Source organism: Protopterus annectens, chromosome 2.part2, assembly GCF_019279795.1.
Source record: "Protopterus annectens isolate FY-2018-M chromosome 2.part2, PAN1.0, whole genome shotgun sequence".
Classification (NCBI taxonomy): Eukaryota; Metazoa; Chordata; order Ceratodontiformes; family Protopteridae; genus Protopterus; species Protopterus annectens.
This window is the reverse complement of record NC_056730.1, coordinates 396,260,417-396,286,792: the sequence shown is the minus strand read 5'-3', so window position 1 is coordinate 396,286,792 and position 26,376 is coordinate 396,260,417. Positions and strand designations below refer to the sequence as shown.

General features: G+C 39.1%; 1 protein-coding gene across 1 annotated transcript in view; it reads left to right on the top strand.

The window, feature by feature from the left end:
• The window catches only part of LOC122795645 (leucyl and cystinyl aminopeptidase), a 1,650,338-nt gene that overhangs the window by 1,462,210 nt on the left and 161,752 nt on the right, over nucleotides 1-26,376 (top strand). The window contains exon 16 of the mRNA XM_044063917.1: nucleotides 18,794-18,934. Within this exon, the coding sequence (XP_043919852.1) occupies nucleotides 18,794-18,934 (141 nt within the window). The remainder of the gene's footprint in view (nucleotides 1-18,793; nucleotides 18,935-26,376) is intronic.

The following is a 26,376-nucleotide window of genomic DNA, read 5'->3' as shown; positions in this document are numbered from 1 at the left end:
AAATGTCAACATTCTCATTACTCGTAGCTCTTTCATTGAAATTAAGAGAAAGTTTTTTATGAAGCCACCCATCCAAGTCATTAGAATTAGTATTTCTACAGTCACCTTGTCCTGTTCAATTCCGTTGTCCCAGTACAATGGAGCTTCCCTCCAAGTTGCCATCATCACTTCCTGCACCTACTGGTGCTTTCTGAGTTCTAAAATAATCCAAATCTTCTCCATTTCAGTTAAGACCACCAAATACTATGTCTCTAGAATTCATTGCAATGCCTTCTCCTTTCATTGGTGTTTTTGAAATGTGGGTTGATATAAAAGATGATTGTTTATTGAGTGGTTATATCAGATGAAGTCTGTAACTTTCATGACAAAGCCGCAGTGAATGCGTTAATATTTTATTGTTCCAATAAAGTTTCTGGACACTATTTGGTGGCTGATTCCTCCTGGTGGTATTTTTTCTACATTTCTTGGATAGTCTAAAAGTAAAATACAGACCCATCAGGGAATTGAAAGTAAAATGCATCATAGAGCTAATTTACCAGAGCAACATGATGAAATGTTAAAAGAAACACTAACAGTTTTTGGGGGTAGTAAGATGGTCACTAGTGACAGAAGACAAACTTAAAATAATTCCAGAGATGCATTGACTTTGACAAAAGAAAACCTACTACAGAAGACGTAGAGAGAGACTAGCTGAGCACAAATGATAAGTAAGGGAAGAAATCAATTTTTTCTAAAAAGAAATGGGTTGTCTCAGGGACCCAGTTTTCAAAGAGGAAAAATAGGCAGATGTTTGAGAAGGATGCATGAATCATGTCTTGGATTAGTGAAAGTGTAAGAAAACAGCATGATCTGTAATGTATTGGCCAAGAACGCTGACTCATTTAGAGTAAGTAGTACAGATTCATGCTATTTACACTGCATGCCGTAAAAACAAGAAGAAGGAAGAGTTAATACCATCTGAGATCGTCTGTTAAGTCAAGTGGGAATGTGGTTTGTTGGATTTCAAAAAAAATCCTGTATTTTGTTTACGTAGATTATTTCAGGGCACTTTGAGTAATAACTGAAGTGGCAGACCCAAAGTGTAAGTGTAATTCTGCATTAAAGCTTGCATAGAGCCATATGTTCGATGTATGACCTAAGCTTGTAGGCGTAAGGATACATAAGCAGACATATATCCTCAGGCTGTCTTGCTGCCAGGGCACTTTGAGTAATAACTGAAGTGGCAGACCCAAAGTGTAAGTGTAATTCTGCATTAAAGCTTGCATAGAGTCATATGTTCGATGTATGACCTAAGCTTGTAGGCGTAAGGATACATAAGCAGACATATATCCTCAGGCTGTCTTGCTGCCGGTCCGAATGTAGGTCTTGCACCTGTCAGGCTGTTCTACACAGGATCATTGGCACTGTTGGCCTTCACTCATTCAGATAGGTGCCCCGTTGGGGAACTTTCCTTTGGGTAAGTGTAATTGCAGTAGGCAGTGCCTTTTATGTTTAGGTGCAGAACACAACTACAAAATAATTGTATGATCTGTCAGTCCTTTGCTTAACGACCTTAAGAACATGACTTTCATCTCTCAATTCCTGCTTGGAAACTCTGCATGTTAAGCACCTTGTCCATCAAATGTGGCAGACGCTTCTACCTCTGACATGCCATCCATTCAAAAGAAAAGTTTCAGAGCCCTAGTCCTGATGTCATATCTACCCAGTCAGACTCTAACATACCTGCAGAGGTCTCCAAACTCAGAGTATGCTTGATATTTGCTCAGACTCCCTCTACCACAACCCCACTGGAGGTCGGTATTGTGTCTGAGGTTCGCATGCCCAAAGTGACTGATAATGGTGAGAAGGGGGAACCACACACAATAATTTCCAAAGTACCCAGAGGCATATCACATGTCATTGTTACAGATGAAACTCCCGGATTGCTCATTGAGGTTCATCAGGGGTCAGAGCCTCTGCGTTTGGTCAAAGTGGACATCACACATTGGAGAAAGAAACAAAAAACTAAAAATGTTCCTTCCCCACAGACATCCAGGGAAAAACGAGTGGATGGATTTTTCACAGGGCCTGTTTATGGCAATAATGGTGTACAGGACACCATCCTTTACAGGGCCTACTACTGCTGCAGTTTCTCCTTCCACTTTTCAAAGGATACATTTAGACACTTTTTCTGAGGATGATGAGCATGAATCAGACTTGGATAAATGCTCCTTAGTCTATTCATCCCAGATTTATTCACCAGGCCAAGTAGCATTGGATGATGAAGATTCCCTTTCTCCTGACTCCACTATTGACAAAGCTTCGTTTGGAGAATCTTGTTAATACAATGAAACTTTTTGAATGGGAATCAAAACAGATTTCTGAAGTTCAACAGAGATACGTCAACCTTTTGGAAGTAGGTACCCCTGCTCCTGCACCTGTACCTCCTGTTCTGGAGGCTTTTTAGTGCCTATGCATCCACTTCCAGTGCGGTAAACTCCCATCTACCAGCACCTAAAAGGCTTGACCCGACAGGTTTTTCAGGGTACCTGAGGACTTGAAATTTCTGTGCAAAAATCCTACGGCAGACCTTTCTGAGTTTTGCATATCTACAGACAAGCCCTCTGTTGATACCTGCTACCAAAGCTCTCCCATCTGATAAAGGCAGCAGGGTAATGGAGAGATTGGGGAAAAAGGTTTATACATGCTTCAGTGTGGCTTTTAAAACTCTGAATTATCAGACTCAAATGACCAAATATTTATTATCTTTTCTGAGCAATACATATAAATCATTGTTCTCCCCCAATGAACCTACCACTCGACAATAGGCTTTATCTGTGGTGGCTCAGACTTCCCAAGTAGCTAGAGACTTCATTAAATGTAGCCATGATGCAGTAGAAGCTTCCTCCAGGGCAACTGCTACAGGTTCTTTTATCAGGAGGTATGCATGGTTATATACTCATCCCCTTCTAGAGGATATTAAAACAAAACTGCTAGACTGTACTTTAAACAGGGATCTTTTGTTTGGCCTGAATGCAGCCAGTCTTTTCAAGCAATTGCAGGAACAAGATAAAATTATGAAAGATGGATCTTTATTACATCTGTGCCAAGATGCCAAAGGAGTTGCCATGCAAAACCCAGTTCCTTTGCTCAAAGGTAAACAAGGCCTTCTAATAAGAACAAGGAAATGGCTAGGAAAAGTTCTGGGGACAAAGCAGAGAAGAACTCTTAATCTGGAAGGCCTCCTTACTCATAGATGTCTGCTTGACTACCTTCTGTCCCCCTCCCCACTTTCCATCCCTTCTCCTATCCAAAAGGTCCACCTCATCCCTAAAAAACTGGTTGCTCATCACTTCAGACAAATGGGTGGTTTCACTCATATAAGGGAGATATAGAATGACCTGGAAAGAAGTTCATCCTTCCAGTGGCATCCGTCCTTCTCCACAAAATCACATGCAATTGCTCTATCCCATCATCTTGCTAGAGCAAGGTACAATAGAACCAGTTCCAACACAGTTTGTAGGAAAAGGATTCTATTCCAGACTGCTCCTTGTCTAAAGAAAAGGAGGAGACTGGAGACTGATTCTGAATCTCTCCACCCTCAACACTGTTCTTCTTGCTCTATCTTTCAGGATGTTGTCCATCCAAACTCTGCTTCTTTTCATTCTTACTCAAGTCCTCCTGGTGCTTCTGGCCTAAAGGATGTCTATCTTCACATTCCTGGCCACCCTTCTTACATACATTTTCTGAGAATTGTCTACTGGCTTTTCACACTTTCAGTAATCTGCTTTGCTGTTTAGACTCTCTAAAGCACCCAGAATCTTCACAAGGTGCCTTGCTTCAGTCATACCTTACTCAGCACTCAAGGAATCCAGATATTCCCCTTATCTGGATGACCTATTAATACATATTCACTCTGGCTCTACTGCAGGCCCTAGGTTTCATAAGTCAGTCTAAAAAAGTCAGCAGTGAAACCAACCCAAGACCTAGGATGCAGACTAAACACCAGTCTCATGCAGGCTTTCCTTTTGCCAGACTGTGCTTAACCTGTAATTTCCTTTCTTTTTTCCTCTTCAGTCCTGTATTGCAAGGGAGATGTTGAGAACTGGGATTCATGGCAGTAAGCATCCCAATGGTTCCCTTTGCCAGACTCTATACATGGAAGATCCAGTGGTACCTGAAATCAACCTGGTCCCAACATTCTCATCCCCTGAACACACCAGTTCCTCTCCTTTCTTGTTTAATGAATGAAATACTGTGGTGGATATCATAGATAAAGCTAAACTTGGGCCTTCCCTTCAACAACAACAACAACAACAACAACTCCAGATGCATGAACGAGCAGCTGAGAGTTCAGGGTCAAAGGCCTACAAATCTGGGATTAGAGTACACTAATCTGAAGGAGATGAGGGCACTAATACAGGCCCTGCAGATCTCCTGTTCTTGGAAACCAGGCCCCTTAAGATTGTTCAGACAACACAGCAGTCATCTGATATGGGGCACCAGATCTTACCAGCTGTGCAGACTGGCTATTTTGGCATGGGAGCAGGCCACAAAAGCAAACATCTCCCTCCAAGTTTTGCATTCCCTCATGGAAGAATGTTCTGGCTGACTTTCTAAGCAGACCAAGGGAAGATCCTCACAAATGGATGCTGAACAGGGAGATCTTCCTAAACATAGTCCACAAATGGGGGTGCCACAGATAGATCTATTTGCCACCATTGACAACAAACAACTTCCACTCTTTTGCACCAGCACCTACTGTCCTGAAGCTTGGAAAAGTGATGCCATGTCCTTTCCTTGGAAAGGGAGGTTCTTGTTTACCTTCATTACATTTCCTCTTGTTCTTCCCAAGGTCTATTAATGATCCGGAGAGAATACCCAGAGATCCTACTGGTGAGACCCCTGTTGATCAAGGTGACACTGGTTCCACTTTCTCTTCCACCTAGCCAAGGGCCTTCACCAGAAGCTTCCCTTCACAGTGGACCTACTTCCACAGAAAAAGTGCTCACTACTTCATCCTAACCTGTTATCCCTCAGCATGACATTATGGATGATAGGATTCTGATCCCTTTTAGACATCAGTTTTCTGAGAACATACTTAAGGTTCTCCAGAAGGCAAAAAAACCTGCTGCCAGGAAATCTCACATAGCAAACTGGAAACAATTTACTATATGATGTTGGTCAGGACTCACTACAGGCTAAATATCCCAGTGGTTCTCTGTTATTTCTGTGTGCTGTTGCAATCTGGCCTGGCATACTTATCTATTAAGGCACACGTCTCAGCCATATCTGTATGCCTACCTCTTGACCCTCCGCTGCTGGGCAGACTAGAGGTACAGTTCTTAAAAGACACGCTCCACCTGAAACCTCCAAGGAAAGCTGTCCATCCTGCTTAGGAACTCAACTTTGTGCTGCAAAAATACTCTCTCCCTCCTTTTGGACCAGCAACATCTGCCAGTACATGGAAAACTCTTCTTCTGGTAGCTTTCACCTCTGCTGAATAGGTTTCTAAGATACAGGCCCTTATTGCAACCCCTCCCTTCCTTATTTTCCATAAGGACAGAGCGTCTTTAGTCATGAAGAGAGGGATTGCCCCTTAAAGTAGTAAATTAATCGTCTGTCTGTCAGGCCATAAATCTTCCCTAATCCACACAGTAAGGGATAAAAGATTCTACATTCTCTGGATGTACACAGACAGCTCAGATTCTACCTGGATAAAACAAAGGATATTTGCAAGTCTGACTAATTTGTTTCTTATATTTGCAAGTCTGACCAATTTGTTTCTTTCTAAGATTCCAAGCTAGGAAACCCTATCTTAATGCAAACTATTGCTGACTAGATTTCTAAATCCATTTCCTTTTGCTACACTCAGCATGGTAAATCCTTACCCTCTCAAGCCAAGGAGCATTCTTCCAATGCAGTGGCCTCTGGATTAATAGACAATTCTTCTACCTCCCTTCCATCCACCCTTCACACCTGTTAAGCTTTGGGAATCGCACCACAGTTTGGAATACTGCAGCAGTGATCTAAGGATGGACATAGTACAGCTGTGTAAGAACATACCGTTAACAGTAGATGCCCTACTGATCATTGTTGCAGTATTCTTTCCCTCCCTACATTCCCCCTTCTCTGAGTTTTCCTTCCTCTTCTCCTTATGGACCAAGGAGAATCGCAGTCTTTTTGCCTGTCCCCTCTTAGCTGACCAGTTTATTTTGTTTCTTAGGCCTCTTCAGATTTACTGGCTTGGAGCTAGTCTGAGAATTTGCACTTGTATGTTTGTTTATGTTCCCTTAATGTTTGCGGACTTAGGTCTTGAGTAAAACTTAGGCTCTTTGGAAAGTTTTGGCTTCAGTATCTTGGCCAGACATTCGGGTTATTTAGTGAGATAACACACCAGTTTGGAATGCTACAACAGTTATCAGTAGGACATCTGCTGTTATGGTAAGTTCTTACACAACTGCACTTTTCAAAAGGAAAAAGAACCAGAATTTTCACAAAAAAAAAACAAATGTCTTTGAGAACTGATATTTACGAGATGCATAATGTTCTGCCTGCTAGTGAAACTATATTGCAGCAAGAACATTGCAGCAAGAACTGTTACAAAGGAATATCAGATGTCCGGAGCTGAGTTCTATTTAATTTTCTAGATGTGGAATACCATTGAAGAAAGTAAACATTGATTTACATTCCTGATACTAGGACTAAAAAGTTGCGTTAATTTAAGTACATTTTGAATGTGTACAGCAGTAATCCAATTGATTCAAAACATTGTATGACATGCTTAATAAAAAGTTGATATGTGTATTTAACAAACATGTTTAGATACCCAGTATGAACCATCTTACATAAAAAGTAACAAAAGTTTAGTTTGAAATGGTCAGTGTAACATGGTGTATGTTGAGCAATACAACGTATAATAGATTATTCTAATGCCTAGTTACAGGGATATGCTTGCCTTATGGAACACATTACTTCTAGAAGTTCACGCTGATTAAAATCTTATGGATTCTAAGAAGTTCATTCCTAGCAATCATAGACATAGCATTCTTTCAAACCTCTAGATGTTATACTTGTAAGTCTTTGGAATCTCCATGAACTGGGTGAAGTTCTCTGATTCTGGAGAGGGTGTGAGTGAGATGCCAGTGCTGTTTTAGCCATTCTGGTGGTGGTGACATCTCTGGTCAACTGCATGGTTTACTACCAGTTAATGTGAAGACCAGAGACAGCATATTGTACAGAGGTACCTGGATGTACTTGGGCCTGCCAGACCACCTTTGTGCTGTAAACAGTTGTCAGCAGGTGTGTGGAAGCATGTGTATGCCTGTTATTGGGCCAGTGTAGCAGGTTGTGCTTTAATGGTGTATTTGCTGGGACACTAGAGATCCAGGCTAGAGCAAAAAGCCACCTCTCTTGCTGAATGATAGCTATGATCGCTGACTGTTGAGCCTCTCCCCCTAGTGTCTGTGGATGCTGGGAAGAGGGGAAGATAAAATGGTTGATGGGGGTAGGGGCTGCAAGGTGGCAGGTATGGGATGAAAAGAAGAAAATAGTTAACATTTAGAGCTGGATACTCTTCTGTGTCAGTTATCTTATACAGAGAAGATAAGAAAGCTCTTGAGGTTATGACTTTGGAATACTGGGTAGGACTCGCAGGTGTTTAGAAGCCCAGGCATTTTTGCAACACTTGGACTCCCATTTTTACTGGCTTTCTTACTTGCCTACTGGTGAGGGTTCTGCATTGGGTAGAGAGGTATCAGTGCTGAGAGCATTTACCTTTGCTGATCCTCAGGATCTAGAGTTGGGTATTTTCTGCTTCATGTGATGCATTTGCTTCTGTGGATATGTTTGTCAGAGGTGACCCTGTTGTCATATCACATGGACCTTCTGATTGTATCAGACCCCTGTCACCAAGGTCTAAACAGATGGATCTTGTCCACTGGTTTTGTTAGGAGGTTAGCCTTCCTTCAGCCAACCTCTTTGTGGTCCTTGATGACAGATGCATCACTGGGAGGAAGCTAAGGTGGGCTGCTCCTTAGTCCAAGGAAAACTAATACCCACCGAAGGAGGCTGCACACACAGGCTGCCCATGCTAAAAGCAGTGTTCTGTGTTGTTTAAGTTCTGGTGAAGCACATGAGCTCAAGAGTCCCGTTTTCTTTTGATCAGATCACCAAGATGTGGTTTTTATAGGATTATATTTGTTAGCACACACTCGTACATTATGCAGCAAGGGTATGTCAGTCTGCCAGTGGCCATAGGCTGGGAAAGTAAGCATACTGGCAAACTCCCCCAGCCTTATGGAGATGAGAATAAGGGAAACCTGTTTGGTCATTTTTTTCTGGGAATCCAGCACACTGCGAATTGTCCTGTCTGCCATGTGACTGAATGTGGTCTTTTTGCAGCTGTTGGCTCTGCAAGGCAAAGGGGACGTTGATAATAACCATATTCTTTTTCCTTTTGCAGGTACTACTCAAGATAATATTACTGTATGCCTTCCCGTATTCCCCTTTTGTTCCTTGGTTGCTGCCAAAATGCAGAGAAGGCCAAATTTTATCTTCACTGCCCCATCGTGGCAGGTACAAGTTTGGTTTCAGGTTGTCAGAAAACATCCCAATAAAATCCAAGGAAGCCTTATCCATGGTTAGGACAATAACTGCCCCCTTCCCCATGGGCATGGCTGTTCTTTTAGATCCATTGATCTTGCCACACCTTCTAGTACAAGTCAGAGAGATGACTGAATCTATCAGATTGCACTTAGCACACACTGCCAAATAAAGATGTTTTCCCACTGTGTGGAATGGTATATGGTGTCTGTCAGTTTAGGTCAGGTGGGTAAAGCTACAAGCTGCTAAGAGCTTCATCTTGTACTCCTGAGTTTGATTCCTACTGTTTCCACTCAGAAAACCTTGACTATGAGCAGGACTCTTAAACAGGCAGTGCTTTCTGATACCCCTCCCCCCAAACTAGGGACAGTTGTGTCCAGTGGGCTTATCTGGTTAACAAATAAAAAAATGAAGCCTGTACTATCTACATGTATCAATTTGCAGGTGATCCTGATAATATCTAATGTGCCTGTTTTGGTTTCATGTTAGTTATTCAGTAGATAACATGCACGTTTCTGCCTTTGGTGGTGCATTATGACCATATGGAGAGCAGAACCCTGACATAGCCCTTCTTTGTCTACCAGTTCACTTATAGGGCTTTGCATCTGTGTCTGCCTTTGAAGACGCCTTTGTCTTGGATCTTAAACTTGAATATTAGGAATAATATTAGCTGTTCAAAATGTTGGACCCTGGTCACAGCTAACTTGGTAAAACTTAGCAAAAATAAATATAAAGAAAGTCTGCTTTCCAATGGAGAAATCAGTCCAGTTAAGGGTTTAAGCAGATCTTTATTCAACAATGGATGAGCAGTCTTGTCTGATTCCAGACTGAAAATTGAGCAACTTAAATAGTATCGTTCTAGAGAAAGTACCAGCTCTGCCTAGGTAAGGAACTGTACCTCGTGTCTCCTTGTTACCCTGTAGTTACAAAATCTTATACCCTTTTACATTTTAGAAGTGTTGGGTATCTCTCATCAATGTTACATGAAAGGAGCCACCACCTTACCACAACTTAAAGAAGCAAATACTTTAGAAAGAAAGAAAGAAAACAGGACAAATAAGGGCAGAATTTACCTTTAACTGGACTGATTTTCTTTCCTCTGGAAAGCAGACTTTATTTTTGCTAAGTTTTACTAAGTTAGCTGAGGTCAGAGTTCGCCATTCTGAACTGTTATCCTTATTCCTAATATTTTATTTTGTCATGTACATTGTTGAGGCTGCAGGTTGGGATACCAGATATTTGCTTCATGGATTTCTTTGTCTTTTTATGGATCTTAAACTTGACTGAAAGGCTTACCTGTCCCCATTTTAAGTTTGTTTATACAGTGAGTAGAAGTTTGTCTCTTAGAAAACACTTTTCATCTTGTCAGTTACCTCTGCCTGTAGTGTCTCAGAGCACCAAGGGGTTTTTGCAATTTGGTCTTTCACAAGGATCAGATGTTCACTTGGATTATCACACATTTTCTTCAGAATGTGATCTCAGAATTTACTTTAAATCAGTACATTCACTTCACAGGTTTCTTTTTGGAGGCAGAATCCAGGGGGGAAAAAGAGCCCATCATACCAGTAACCTGCAACTCCTGTGGTTCTGCCTGAAAAAAACTGCATGAGATGAGGAAGTTGGGCTTAGTTGTTTGTCGTCTTTGGTCATTTTAAAGGTGGAGGGAGTGATGCTTTCAGTTTGTGTGTGCCTCATTTTAAGGGTGGAGGGAGTGATGCTTTCAGTGTGTGTGTGTGTGTGTGTGTGTGTGTGTGTGTGTGTGTGTGTGCCTTTGAAGAACCATTGCAGACATTTGTGCTTCAGCCTCCGCACAGTTTTAGCAAGCATTATTTCTTGGACTTCAATTCCAGAGTTCAAGTCTCCATTGATATAGCATTGCTGCAGATCTCAGTTTAGTCGACACCAAAAGTACACTCATTGTGTATATAGCGTTGCTGCAGATCTCAGTTTAGTCAACACCACAAGTACACTCATTGTGTAAAACATAATGCTCCTGCAGAATGCTCAGTGCATGCTGTTTTTGTGGAGAAAGTTATTTTGATCAAGTCACAGCTGACAAATATCTAATATACTCAGGCCCTGTTTGCCCAAATATATTGCTTCAGCTTTCCAGATTTTTCAGCTGCCCTTATTCATTAGGATTCTTCTCAAGGAACATTCAGAGACTTTGGAGAAGTCTGATTCATACCAGGAGTGGCCTTAGGTCAACTGGTACCCTAGGCAAAAGGTCTCCACGGTGCCCCCCCCACACCACCTGGTGCCCCCATCTTGGTCTACCTACATCACATAAATACTGGAAAAGTGCCCCTGCTAGACCAGCATCCTAGGCGACTGCCTAGTTGGCCTATGCCTAAGGCCGGCTACGAGACCAGCACAGGAAGCAGAATTTGTGGATGTCACATATTGTATACTTCAGATACTGTTTACAATTAGCATTATGTTTTTTAAGAATATTTTTATGCAAAAAAACTGTTTCCATCTTCTGTGTGTATTAAAAGCATTAAATGTATAAGTGTTTTTAGAAACCTTTTATAGCAAATTTGGACTGCTATTTTTGTCTTCAAGATGTCTTCATATGTATACTACTCAAGTGTTTCTTTGTTTAAATTAGTCATCTGATTTAATTCAGGCATTGATGATTCAGAGTGGTTCAGTTTGTAGTTCCTGTATTGTTTGATCACGTTGTAATTCCAAAATATCTTAATAAGAAAGGGATGGATATATCTCTTGGATAAAGTCTGCTCAGCCAGTATATTTCATACTTTTTTGCTTATTGCACTAATATGCTATGTGATAACTATTTCTTCCAGTTCACATAATACATATAATAATATAATACATATCAGTATGCTACAAGTAATGGTTGCTTTTGTGGAAGAAAATATCAACTCCAAGTTATATTTAATTTTAAAATTATAGTACTTGAGGGGGGTATACAGGGTACAACTCTTGTATGGCAGAGTCTGGGAATTCTGCCACCACTAAAAATATCTTGTTTTTGATTTTTTTTTAACGTGTGATATATTTCAGTTAAAGTCTAGGTTGTCTGATTTTTTTTATTCTATTTTCGAAAACTGTGGCCAAATTGTTATATTTTTCGGGATCTCCCAGTCTCTCCTTGACTCTCCATCCATTTCTCCAGTTGGCCCATTTGTTCTTTTGTATTCCTGGCATCAGAAAACACCAAGAGGAGAGATGAGAGTCAAGAAACAATATCATTGTGCAGGAATTTAAAAGCATTTGTTGTACTCCTAATAGCCCTCCTTTTTGACTTAGTGCATCCACTCCTTAGCAAGGCTTTTGCATTAGGCCTTCCTCAAGCGACAGTCCTGCAGCAGGACTTAACCAACTCTCTGTTCTAGGATGGATGAGTGTACCTCAGCTGCATCACTCCCATCTCAGGAACATATTGTGTAAGGGACAGTAAGGGTCTCATCCTTGTGTGCCACAGACCCATCTTGGCAGTTTCATAATTGACTTGGGATACATATATTAGAAAAGTACAGCAAGTAATTCTTTCTGAATGAGTTATAAAGTCACAGCCTAATTTATTTGGTATTCTCAAAGATTTTGTATGCTTGACTAATAGGTTTAAAGAAAACGGAGAAGCTGAGAGATACATTTTCCATTTGATTTGATGAATACTACAGAATTTGTAAATTACTGCAATAGTACTAGAAAATCGTGCGATTTCATGGAAACTATTTTTGCCAGAGTACTTATTCATAACTTTTATTTCTTCTTATATTGTAATTGTTTCAGTTTTGCTTTGTTAGGTGTTCTGTATATAGCATCTGTTTGAACTGTGTGTGTGTGTGTGTGTGTGTGTGTGTGTGTGTGTGCACGCATATGCATGCTTGCGCATATCTGGACAGATCAAACAGGATATGAGGATTGCCTGGTTTCATATGTGTGAAGCAACAGTAATAAAGGTGAGGCCATTCTAGACTTCTGTCTAACAAATGGCTTGATGGTGGCTAACACGTGGTTCAGCATTAGGAACTGGCACAAGATCACATACAAAAGTGACCAACATGCAACTCGGCTAGACATCCTTCTAGTGAGAAATGAGAATTGGATTAGAGTCAGAGATCGCAGTTATCCCAGTGAAAAAGTCCACCCATAGCATAAACCATTGGTGGCCACAATCCACTGCAAGAACTGGCAATATAGGGCTGAAAGGTCCGCAGAGACTAGGTTGAAGCCCTGAAGGTTGACTGGAGTGAAAACGTTAAAGTTCAAGGAAATATCATGGCTACAGTACCTAAGGAAGAAAAGGAAGGTTGCTGGTGGAATGCAGAAGTCCAGCAAGCTTCAAAAGGAAAGGTTAGGAAAAAGTGGGAGATAGAAACGACAGACCACACCAAGAAGAAATACAGGTTGGCAAAGAGGCTAAGAGAACAGTTGCAATACCAAAGAACAAGGAATTAAGGACACTTTTACTAGCTTCTGGAAAGTGACTCAGCAAATGGCACAAAAAACCTCTTGTGACCGACTCTCATTCTGAGCAATCCAGCACCATTCATAAAAGTTGTGAGCAACAACCTGCTTACCAGTCCACATGATGTTGAAGGCAGATGGAAGGATTATTTCCAGCAGCACCTGAGTAAAAAAAAAAAAAATGGCAGAGACTGTACTGCCTCATACACAGACTATGATGAAAGAGGAAGAGCAGCCCACCCTAGAAGTAAGAACAGCACTAAAGAAAATGAAGTTAGGGAAAGCAGCAGGCTCAGTTGATGTTGCAACAGATAAGTGAAATTTGAACTAAATTTGTCTATTAGTAGATTGGTTATGCCATTTGGGTCCGAGTATGTGATATCCTTCACCAATGGCTCTGCACAGTGCTGGGCATTGTTTCTGAGATTTCTAACATAGCTAAAAAAAGCTTTATGGTTTATCCTTTGGTTGGGTGGCTTTTTCTGCTTCATATTTGACTTTAGTTGATTTGATCAGGATTTTGAGTTCCTTGTTAATTTTAGCAAGGGCATTATTGGCATCTTGAGAGTTGAATTTATTTTTTGCATGCAGTGATTTTTTTCTTTCATTATAGAGCCTGTTTATATTAGGGTTCCACTAACGTGGTTTATTTTTAAATTTGGTGTATTTACTTCTGAGGAGAACAGATGCTATTTACATTTGCATAGAATTTGGCAGTAAAGGATTCTGCATAAGCAGTGTAGTCACTGAGATGGAATGAGCTTTTAAATTTAGCTAGGCCATCATTCCACTTCAGTAGATTAGCCTTGGTATAATCTCTGAAAATGAGTTATTCATAGATGCTTTTGGCTTCAATCTGCAAGGTAAGTGCAACTGATCTGTGGTCCTATTTTGGCCTGGAAGGTAGTTAAAATTTAGTACAGAGCAATGCTGCTCCATATTGGTAAGGACCAAGTCTAGGATTTTATTGCCCCTATTTGGGGTGTGGACTAACTGGTCCAGAGAGTTTGTATTGACGAAGTCCAGAAATTTCTGGGTATACATGTTTGAGGATGTATAAGTCACCCATTTAATGGATGGATAGTTGAAGTCTCTTAGGAGAATGGTGTTTGTCTGAATGCATAGCGACTCCATACTGGTTATGTAGGCAGTATGGGCTGGGGGGGGTCAAAGAGGAGATCCTTTAGTGAGCTATGATATGGTAAGAGTTTTTTTGTAATAACAAGTTGGATGTGGAGGAGTTCCAGGTCATTATCTTGTCTAAGGAGTCTGGAGGTGATTTTTTTAAGAATATGGAGACACCACCACCTTTATTGCCTTATCTAATGCTGTGGCACTGAACATGTGGTAGGCATTAAAACCCTGCAGTGATGGATTGCTGTCATTTGTCTTGAACCAGGTTTTTGTGACAATACATATGCCTGTGTTTTTCATGTTAAGGAGTATTTAGAGAGACTGCAGTTTTATGTTAAGTCTCCAAGCGCTGAGCAGCAATACCTTTGTTATCTGGATTCGGTTTTGTTATGTTGGAGGTTTTAGAAGATCGCCATTGTATAAAAATGGCACTGCCAGGGTGGGATAGGTGATGGTCATCCCTAGCAAACCAGTTAGGACCATCTACCATCTCCTGACAGGTTGATATGTATTATACCCCCTTAGAATGACGAGAGAAGCTAAGTTAATTGTTGGCCCGTAATCTTTTTGTTCATACTTTGGCATCATTCTTGGTTATGATAGAATTATGCTCAGGGCTAGGTTTATACCTGCCTCAGACACACATTGTGGGAGCTCCATCATGTCTTTCTCTGTATAGTCCAGGGAGGTACGTCTCAAGTCATTTACACCCATGTGCACTATGACTATGTCATATGTGTAATTGTGGAGCAAGAACAGCATACATGATGTTGTACATCCTAACACCTGATAGGCAACTGACCCTGATCCTCTCTTTGCACAGCCTGGTGAGTGGTAAATCAGTGCATATCACTGTGGAGTCACCTATGACTCTGATATTGGATTGTGTTTAGGTTTACCTTATGGGTTTTTGAACTGATTCAGTGTGACCCTTTGATGTAAGTTTTATGGTTGGTGCTGCCTATGTTGTGTTTGTGAGGTTGCTATGAGGGTACTTATTTCTTAGGTTACATTTAGGAGGCATTTCTGTTTTAGGTATGTCACCTTTAAAAGCCTCAACATATGTAGGTGTGTGTGTGTGTGTGTGTGTGTGTGTGTGTGTGTGTGTGTGTGTGTGTGTGTGTGTGTGTGTGTGTGTGTGTGTGTGTGTGTGTGTGTGGTCTGAGCTATATGTGATTGGTTTAGTGTGGTGTTGTGTGGGACTGACAACATGTATGTTATTTGTCATTGGTAAACTGATATGCAGAGTAGGAGAAAGTAAGGTGTGAGATGAGCAGATCATATTCAGATCATGATGCAGCCCAGATGGCCTAGTGTCTACAGTGAGACAGACAATGGAGAAGTTACAGATAAGAAAGAGTCTAACTAGGCATTCCAAGACTTGGAGAAACCATATGACAAGGTTCCACGAAAGCTGATTTGTGTAATCCTGCAGGGGTTCGAAGTCCTAGAAACATTGGCAGAATTAGTACAGGCTGTGTACAAATACCCACTGCACAAGTACTGTGTTTGGGCTCTCAGAAAGGTTCCCAGTGAGAATGGGGGTTTGTGAGGTTTCAGCTGAGCCCATTGTTAATTATACTAGTGATGGATTACAACAGAAAACAGGTTGGAGGGGACAGTCAACAAAACTGCTGCATGAAGATGATGCAGCATTACAAGCAGACTCTGAGCAGGAGCCTCAGCAAATGATAGAGGAATGGAATGGGAACTAACATCGGGCGGCACAATGCTAGGGCACTTCTATGGGCTAGGCTTGTAAAGGCTTCAGGGCCATTAGTCTAGTACAAACCTATGGGACATGAGATGGAACTGAATACAGACAAAACAGTTGTCATGGCAGCAAAAGGGGGAAATCAGTAGGAGCTGAAAATTGAGATAGAACAGGTTATTCTAACAGCTTCCAGCATCTGGGAGGGTTGTTTAAAGAAAAGGGAGGTCTGAATGAGAAGACCAAAACTAGAATAGAGAGGAGCTGCAGTCAACTGGGTTTTGTCAGGGGTAGAGTGTGACTGAAGAATGCCAAAGAATCTGAGAACTAAAAGTGTAAAAAAAAAACTGAAGGTGACTAGTACTGCTGTATGGTACAGAAGTAGGGGTAATAAAGACGGAACGGCTGAGGAAGCTAGAGGTGATGGAGACGAAGTAGTAGGATGCACACTGTGGGACAGAAGAAATGATGCCATTAGAGCAGAAGCTAAAGTAGCTCAGTTGCAGAAAAGGTCAAAGAGAGCATATTATGGTGGTGGAGGCACATATGAAGGAAAGTAGAAGATGATTTGTGAGAGACATAAAGAGGGCAAGATAAAACTAGAGGATCCAGCAAAGAGATGACTGGATTGTGAGAGAGAAGACCTGCAACAATCAGGCTTGACTAATGAGGAACGGAGAAGAGTGGCATTGAATGCAGAAAAGTGGCAACAGTTGACGTGACACCCTAACTGACCCCATGTAGAAAATGGGAAAAAGGGGTTATATTGCTTTACCCAAAGATGTTGAACTTTCTTTTAGTTCACTGTGGATTGGCAAACACAATTTGGTTGACTGCTGTTTTGTCGAGAGTTCAAATGCTGTCAGATAGATACTTTCCCCTCCCACAAGATCCATATTACAACCTATCCTAGAGTTATATTGGCCCAGGTTTCAATGGAACAGATTTGATGCTGCATATTCCAACAATATGGTTGTCAGCATTTGTGAATATAGTCATATATACATACACACTTACACACACATATATATATATATATATATATATATATATATATATATATATATGTACATATATACACAGACGTATGTGTGTGTGTATGTATGTATATTGTACATATTTCATATATAAATTAATAACTAAAATCACATCTCATAACTATGTCTGAAGTCTAAAAGGGAATGCCTAGCTATGTGCTGAACTGGTTATAGATGGGATCATTCATACTACACCAGAAGATATTGCCAACCTGCTAGCTGACAGATTCATTGCAGACTTCACCACCATATCTCCACCTACCCCATCCTAAAGCATACCTGACACCAGCCCTCTGCCTAGAAGCTCTAGAGAACAGGTCATCTCTGCACTCGCCGAGGCTAACAACACAGCTTCAGTGGGACCAGATAATATCCAGGTTGTTTACTAAATAGTCTAAAACAAGACTTAGTCGACCCACTTGATATTCTGTTTAATCATAGCTTGAGAACTGGCTATGTTCCTGCAGATTGGAGAAAAGCAAAAGTAACCCCCCTGAACAAAAAGGGAGCCATCAACTGACCCTCGGAACTACAGACCCATAAGTCTAACCAGCCTGATCTGGAAGTCTATGGAAAGAATTTTCAAGGACCTTATCAATAAGGGCATAGGTGACCTCCAGATGCTGCACCCAAGCCATTTTGGCTTTGTTAAGGGTAGGTCATGCTTATTAAACTGGTATACTTCTTTGCGAATGTCACCAAATGTCACCAAGCCATGGACGAAGGTAAGACTGTGCACACTGCCTATCTCAACCTTGTCAAGGCTTTCAACACAGTTTCCCACTTTGGTATCGAGAAACTCTCCCCAGATAGGGATTAACCCTTACGTTACTAGATGGATAGCCATTTGAGTCACCAACAGAATACACAATGTCAAAATTGGTGGCTGTACCTCCACTAGTAGACCCATCACCAGTGGAGTACTACAGGGTTCTGCACTGGGCCCTTTACTGTTTGACACCTATTTCCCATAAGTCCATGCCAGAGTAGACAGCCTTTTTATCACCAAGTTTGCTGCTGATTGCAAACTGGGAGAAATCAGTCTCCCAAAGATGTCAACATATTACAAGAAGGGCTAATACAAGCAAATGATTGATGCCATAGCAGTGATCTAAAAGTAAATGCAAAAAAATGCATCATTATTCCCTTTGGCAAAACAGAATTCCCTACATATTATAATATTGACAGCACCCCTGAGTTCCAACCCAGTGGTGTATGACTTGGGAACACATGTTGGTAGCAATCTGAACTTTGACAACAAGTTTCCACATATGGCTCAAGAGTCACTCAATCTAAGGATCTCAGCCTAGCTTCTGACATTAACAGATCATGCTGGAGAGAGAGATACATCTCCCAGAGACTGCTGCTTCTCTGGAATAGAGTCTCTATTAACATAAACTAGAGCTTCTCACCGAGCCTATTCAAATGCAACCTAGATAATTGTATGGGAGATCGAAAATTTGCCTCTGGAGTGGCACCTATGTCCCTCATGGACAGGGGTAGCCAGTTGTGATCACGGACCCACTCTGTTCTTAAATTCTTTCTGCAAACTACCTAAAAAAGAACAGTCGGGGATACTTGGGATTAACATGGCTAAGCTTGCAAAGGCTCTAGGGCGGCTAGCCTAGTAACTTCCTATGAACCTATGGCGAATCTAAAATAATTCTAAGTGAATAATGGCATTGATAAAAATTACACTTAAAAATCATGGGTGTAATTCCTAACAATTTAACTCATGAAAATGGAATTTCATTTTTTTTTAATAACCATAAATTAGTATCTCTGCAGGCATGTTGCTGCAAGTGGATTTTTCTATATAAATTTGTGTATTTAATTAACAAAAGTGACCTATTCATGCAGCTTTATCACCATTTTTGCTTTGCACTAGGTTAATGCAGGCTGGATTAGACGGTGACCTAGTCAAGATGCAGGATCTGCCACAAGTCCTTGTCGCTGTCAGTGAAAATTTAGTAGGACATTTGCATGCTTGGAACTTTGTCAAAGAGAACTGGGAGAGCCTTACAAAAAAGTAAGTCTATGTCTCATGTCACATGTATCCTTTATTAGATGGTTTTCTTCATTTTTATTTTACGTATTTCTTAACCAAGTAGTTAGTAGAAGGCTGTAGTCAGGCATGACTCAGGCACAAGTCAAACAAGGTGTTGCAGGGGATGGGTTCCTGACTGAATTTCAAGTGACTGGGGTTTGTTGAGCAGCCCTGGCACTGGAGGAGCCAGCCAGGCAGGGAGGGAAGAGGAGTGAATTGGCATGACTTGCTTATGTCTCCCTGTGAGTGGGTAGGGTTTTATACACATTTTAGGACACACTGGTTGATGGTAACTGCCTGATGGAGAACAGGGAGCTCATTTCTTGTGCCTTGGGAGGGTGTAGCCGGCTACTTGGAGGGAATTCAGGCAGTCTTGGTCATCACTCCCTTGCACACGTTATCTTTTCCCCCTGCCTGGTGTCAGTGTGCATGTGTATCTGTGTGCCTGTTAAGGCCAGCAAACCAAGCGGCAAAAAATGTGTACCTCACCTGATGGTTGAATGATTGCCCCTGTTGGTCAACCCTCTCTTGGGTGATGAGGAGCAGACTGGCCAGTTGACTATTACACTGCAGGAGCAAAGAGTGGAAAAAAAATACCAAGATTAATTTTTAGATTAGCTTTTTAACATATAGCTAAAGGTAGAGTGGGGACAGTAAGTTGACCATAGGTATGAATCCATGCATGTCTGCATGATGTGGAAGAAAGACCTGGCAATTCACTGTCATTTCTTTCCTTTAACATGAAAACTCCATGTGAGGTGGTTGCTGCCCTCAGGGTCACTCTTAGGGGTCAGATGCAACTTAGAAGAGCAAGCGAGTAGGTTATATGCAGTCAGCACTGTTACTGAATAAATTTGCATGTGCTTTTCAGCAAACAGAGTTTTGGAAAATGGTCTTAGTACTCTTTAGATTGTCTTCATTAATGGCAAAGATTTCATCTGTAGGTGTCATTTTTCAAGATTCTGTATGGCACAGATAGAGTACAGTATGACTGGTGCTGTTCAGATACTTGACTTTTGCATGTTGGAATTTTTATATTTGCACTGCATGATAGACAGGCAGCACATCATCTTTTGGCATTTCACATTTATAGGTTCACATGTGCTCCCTGCACTGTACTGTGTGGAGTTCATGTTGTTCTTTTGGTAACTCTTTTTCTGAATGCCAGTACGTCAAAAAATTACTGTAACAACTTAGTGCAAGCCTGGGAGCTATTTGTTTTCTTGTAGGGAGGAAAGAAACTTTGCACTCCCTCCAAGGGGGGGGGGGGGGACATCCCCATCCACCAAACATATATATACATATTCCAAGGCTACCAAACGGGTGAGAATAGAAAACTCCACTGTCAGTAAAAATTGTTTCAGCCAAATTACTTTGATCTTCCATCAGTTTGCAAAAGAACTGTCTAGCTTTACATGTTCTTATTGTGTACAGCAGATGTTGGGCATAGTAAGTACTTGACTCAGCACCTCCATATGTGTGTTTGTGAAAATTAAGATATTTGAGATGTTTTTGCCATTTCTTAAATTCTTTATTTACTTAAATCCACTTAAACCTGCATTTCTGTTAGTAGGGGTAATTTTAAAGTTTCCCCAGTCTGGTCAGTCCAAGCAGTCTTTGGTATATATTGTGATTATTTTTTTGACCTTGTTCCATTTTGGTCCTGTTTACTGCTGATTCTTGAATCATCCACCTACCTTCTAGAGTTCGTGCTTGAATTTGGAAAAATGTGGTATATGTGTCACTGATTAATTTCATTGGCTTTTACTACTGTACATTAGCAATCGTGTGTGTTGTGGATCAGTGTGTCTTGTTACAATTTAAAGTAGAAGTCTTCTGTCAAGTTATAATTTTTTGACAACATACTGGATTGGAATTCTAAGAGTAAGGTGATGGCATGAAAGATCCTGTAGCTTTATTGATTAGAATAGGTAAACATTTATACAATTGCTTGTAAGGATTGTGTACTTGCAAGTTCTGTGCCCTTTTATAGTGAAAGTATGTTTTCACTTTAATGTTGTAAGCTTTTGATTTGTTTCCATTTTATGTGATTCAGTACTACGTCCTTTACAGCTTCTTAGGCTAGTAATTGTAGTAGAAAGTGCCCATTCTGGAGGAATGATATTCAGTCATTTGGTAAAGTTCTGTAACTGTTCAGATTTATATAAAGTGTCACCACAAGCTCTCCAATATGTATCATCATTTGTAGTTCAAAGTATGAAATGTTGTTAATACAGCCTGCATTATTTATTTAGTTCTCTAATAACCAAGTATAGCCTTTCAGGAGTGTTATATTAGTCCAAGTCACAAGACCAAATCCTTTTCCCAGATAACTAATGTATCTCTCATTTTTTCGCTTATTTAAATATATTTGCCAAACTGCATTTTTGTCTCGGCTTGTATGCATGCACAAGTGCACTGTGCTTCTTCACTGGGAGCTGCTCTGATGGGGCAATATGCAGCTGAATAAAAGTTCAGATTGATTTGCAGACATAGATAAGCACAAATTAAATTTGTAGTTGCAATGCTTAGTAGTGGTTGCACGTTGCAGTTGCTGTGCATTTGTCATTATGATTATTGAGAAGGTATGTTTTTTGTAGTAAGCACCTGAAGCCAAACTCTAGAGTGAGGAAAATAGACATTGGACTGTGTTGGGATTTGGGTAATTTTGTTGGAATTAGATTGCTTTGGAATTAGGCTGACAATGGCGGTTTTCCATATATTTACCCAAGACAACATATCATGCAAATATTTGGCTGTTTTTCATATATTTGCATGATATATAGCGTCGGGCAGAGATTGAAAATGTGTTGCAGATTGATTGTAAGAAAGTCCCTACATTGGTATATGAACCAGGTTTAGAGCCTGGAGAAATGTCAGCTTTTATTTGTTGCAGGAGAGGTTTAGCTTTTAAGTCATTTCTTTTGACTTGTTTAAAGTAAAATTGAAAAATATAATAAACTAATTCGGAGGGAGATCACTATAAGTATTTGAGAGGAGAGGGGTGGTTGTATAATTAGGAGAGAAAATCAGAGTGAGAGAAAGTAGGTGTTGCTGTTGGTGGGTTGTTTTGAATATTCACCCTTTGTTTGGCATGTTAGTCCTACCAGGCCAATGACTTCTTTTTAGGGGAGACAGAAGGTGGTATGATATTCATACTAACTGGGGGAAATTTGGCTATGGCATCGGGGAATTTCTCCTTCTCGTCCTCATCATGAGTGGGACCCAATTTGCAGGAGCACTTCTGTTTCTGTTCAGGTGCAGAGGAGACCTGGACAAACAGGGAAGCAGGTGGAGAGAGAAGGAGATAATGGAGTGGTGACAGAAGTGAAGGAGAAAGCAAATATTGAGACCGGAAAATGTGTGAAAGATTCTCAGGAGATGTTTCGAAGAAATCTGTTTGAAGGAGATGAATCTGAAAATGATGGATGTGTAATTGCATCCCTATAGTGTGGAGGGTTGCAGAATGATTTACATAAAGAAATGGTGATGCAGAGTGAGACAGAAAATGAAGGAAATTTTTCCTTTGGGGGGAGGGCGGACATTATGTAGAAAATACAAAATGAGGATGCAGAGACAATCCTAAAGAATAGTGGTGAGATGAAAAGAAAACATATGCAGAGAAAGTAAAAGAAGGCAAAAGGAGAGTACCAGAAAAGGAGGCAGAAGAAAATGAAAAAGGAAGTACATGGTAAGGATTCAAAGTAAAGCAGAAAAAGAAATGGTCAAGTATGAAGTGGGGGACAATTTAATAGCTCCTTTGAGGTATAAAATTACATGAGGTAAGAGCATTCATTCTTAAGAAAGAGGCATTGTGTAACATATTTCAGACTGTTTTTTTCAATGGAAAATTTTCTTAGAGAATATGAAAAAAAAAGAAAATGTAACCCATGGAATCTTTGTGATAAAAGCATTTAACAGGGAAACAAAAAGAAAATTCATGTACAATTTTGAACACTGGTGGAAAGAGGGACTTTGAAAGGATATTTGAAAACTTTATGTAAAGAAGTACTGGGCATTGTAAACGTTTATGATTAAAGGGACTTATGGATTGGTGGATGAGATTGCAATAATGTGTTAAAAATAGAAAGAGAAAAATTATATGTATATCAAGCTTGATGAATGTAGAGGAAAATAGGTTGTTGTAAAATACTAGGGACAACCTGAAACATTTTTTTGTGGAAAAGGACATATCATAAGTAACTGTGATAAAAGAAAACGTTATATTTGTGGGGAAATGGAACATAATGCAAAAATGTGAATTGAAATGTTATAAATGTAACAGAATCAAACATTTATTGATGCATTACAAATATAAAAATAAGAGTAAGGAAAAATAAAAAAGAAGATTTTTTTTTAAAGTAGTAGAAGAAAAATTACATGAGAAAAAATAAAGAGAACATAGAAGAAGGTTCTGAAATAAGTGATGAAGACATAAATTGAGAGGTAGTAAAAGTAAAAAAAAAATTACTTGGTAAAAGGGTAAAATACAAAAAAAAAAATTTTAAAGGGATAAGATTAAAAGAAAAAAGATGGGAAATGGAAGAAAAAGAATATATACAGCTAATGACAGGGGATTAGTGTAATGGTTAAGGTGTTTGACTCACCAGCAAGAAGGTACAGTGTTTGATTCTCACCTTTGGGATGGAAAGCTAGCTTAGTAATTAGCTATGAACTTACAAAACCATGAATCTAAAGACAAGGGAAAATTAAGTTTTGAATGCTTTCTGTAAATATGAATAGTATTTAGAATATAGTAAGAAGATTAGTGATTTTGGAGTGGTGCATTATGGTTTTTAATAAGTGAAGAAAGGTTACAAATAGAAAAACTGTGGGGAAGAAAGATAATCTGGACTTTGGGAAATGAGAGATGTTCTGGAATAACCATATTCTCTAGAAATACAGTAAAGATACTGGATGCAACTTTAAAAAAAAAATTAGAAGCTTACCATTGTAGATTTTAAATGGAAGGAACAAGTAAGTATAGAAGTGTATATAATTATAACATTATTTCCTTATACTAATTGTAAAAAAAGGTAAAGCTTATTTCATCAGATTTTAGACTTTGTAGTGATAACTATGAATATTATAATAGAATAATTGTGATTTTAAGAGAAGTGTAAAAAGAAAGGAAATGACAATGTAAGAAAAATGGTAGAAGTTAAAACTTTGGGACAAAAATTCATGGACTTACAAAAGGAGTATGTATAGAACTGAAATTGATTATTTTATATTATGAGAATGTTTAGTCATAGGAGAGGGGAGATAGTTGAAACAGGATTTTCTGATCCGTGCATATATGGCTAAAAGATAAAGGAAAACAAAATATCTAAAAATAGCCAAAAGAACAAAAAGGATGAATGAGAAAGTATGCAATGAAGAAGGAAATAGATTATTAATGCAGTTATGGAAATATCATATTACTATGAGAACATTTTATAAAAACTGGTCTGAATGATGCACGATATTTTAGGAAAAATATTAAAAACTTTTTTTTTTTTTTTTACAGTAGCATTGTGATGTGAGAAAAGTAAAGAAAGAAAAATATAATGTATAACAATGCATCGGAAGATTTAGAACACATTGATAAAAAGTACATTGACAAAAGAAGAATTATATGAAAGAAATCAAGAAAAAATACAAGAATTTTTATATAAGCAAAGATATTTTTACAAGGAAAGAGAGGAAATATTGAGTTACTTAAGCAGATTAGTAAAGCATGGCGGTAGTTTAATGAGAGAAAAAATGTAAAAGGAGGAAACCGAAAGAACTCAGGAAAAGATTATGAATAGTCTAGTAACAAGATGTACAAGAAATGTTTAAAGAAAAAAGAAGGTAATAAAAACATGGAAAGTAAAATAGCAGAAAAAAAGAGTTGGAAAAGGAGATTTCTTTACATGAGATAGATAAAGTATTAAGACAAGTAAATATAAATTTGGCTGCAGGACCAGGGTATGAAATGATGAAGGGACTGCAAAAAAAAAAAAAAAAAAAAAAGATTTTTAATGAATGAAGGCTGTACGTGTAAATAATTATATAGTGCAGTACTTAAATTCATAAAGAAGAAAGAAGATAGAAAATTTACAAAACCGGAGACTGATAGTATTGAATTATAATAATTATAAGATCTTTATGAAGGTAATAGAAAAGAGATTTGAAACTAAAATGGAAAATATTATGGAAAATAGTATATATAGTATAAAGGGGAAGGGTTGTCAAGAATTATTAATGATTGAGAAATTGTGGATGATAATATGAATAAAAAGGAAGTGAAAATCATGATAAGAGACCTTAATAAGGCAGTTGATCCAATTGGATATGAAATTGTATGGGCAATAATGCCAGAATATAAGTGAGAAAGTTAGGAAATTATGTATGTCAGTGTATAGTAATGTTGTGTCTTTCAGCTTTTCCCTTTTCTGGTTTGCTAATGATTGGCAGTAGATTTTTATGTGCCGAGTTGCCAGCCCTGATGCACAACCTTCAACGAAGGTACGCCCATTTACACATGTCTCCAGACGGAAGACGCTCTAGCTGAGAATCGAACGGGACAACGTCTTACTGTGAGGCAACAGCGCTACAGCAGCACTGTAAATGGCTGGTTAAACCAAGAGGTAAGTGTGAAGAGTGGTGTTAAGACAGGGATATCCGATGACTTGTATACTCTTTGCATGTGTTATGAGTGCGATAGTATGTGAAATAAATTACAAAATGAAGAAGGCAAGATACATAACACCTAAAGGGTTAAGAATTCCAGTTATTTTATCATTCATTTAACATATGCAGATGACATTATAATAATTGCAAAAAACAAAATATGGCTAAAAGAAGTAATAATTTGCACAAATCAGTGCCTAGAGGTGGTAGGGATGACAAAAGAGAAAAGTAAAGGTTTATGTTATGTAGTAAATGCAGGCGGTATATATTTTACTATGAATGAAATTTCTCTATTAGGTGTATCATTTGGGAATAAAGGTGTAATTAATTCAATGGGAAAAAACAATACAAGAAATAAAACAAACCTGTCTTTTCTGGAGTACATATAAATTATCATTCAGAATAAAGGCTTATTTGATAAATTCAGTACTGATGGGAAAAATAGCATATTTGGCAAGTGTATTTATATTGTCAACAGTATTTAAAAATTAATTATTGCAGATAAAATTTCATTTATATGGGGTTTTTGATTAAACCCAGTGACACAAGCTTTGTGTCTATATAATGAGGAAGGCGGTTTAGGGTTACTTAATCCAGTGGAATATGCTGCTTCATTAAAATTGTACAGTAGAAAAATGAAAAAAGATGAGAGATTAGTAGTAAATTCGTATAAATACAAGTATGATAAATTTGGGGGCATAGTAAAAAAGAGAAAGAGTGTATACATGAAGAAATAAAATGTTAACAAGAAAAAATATTTTGTGGAA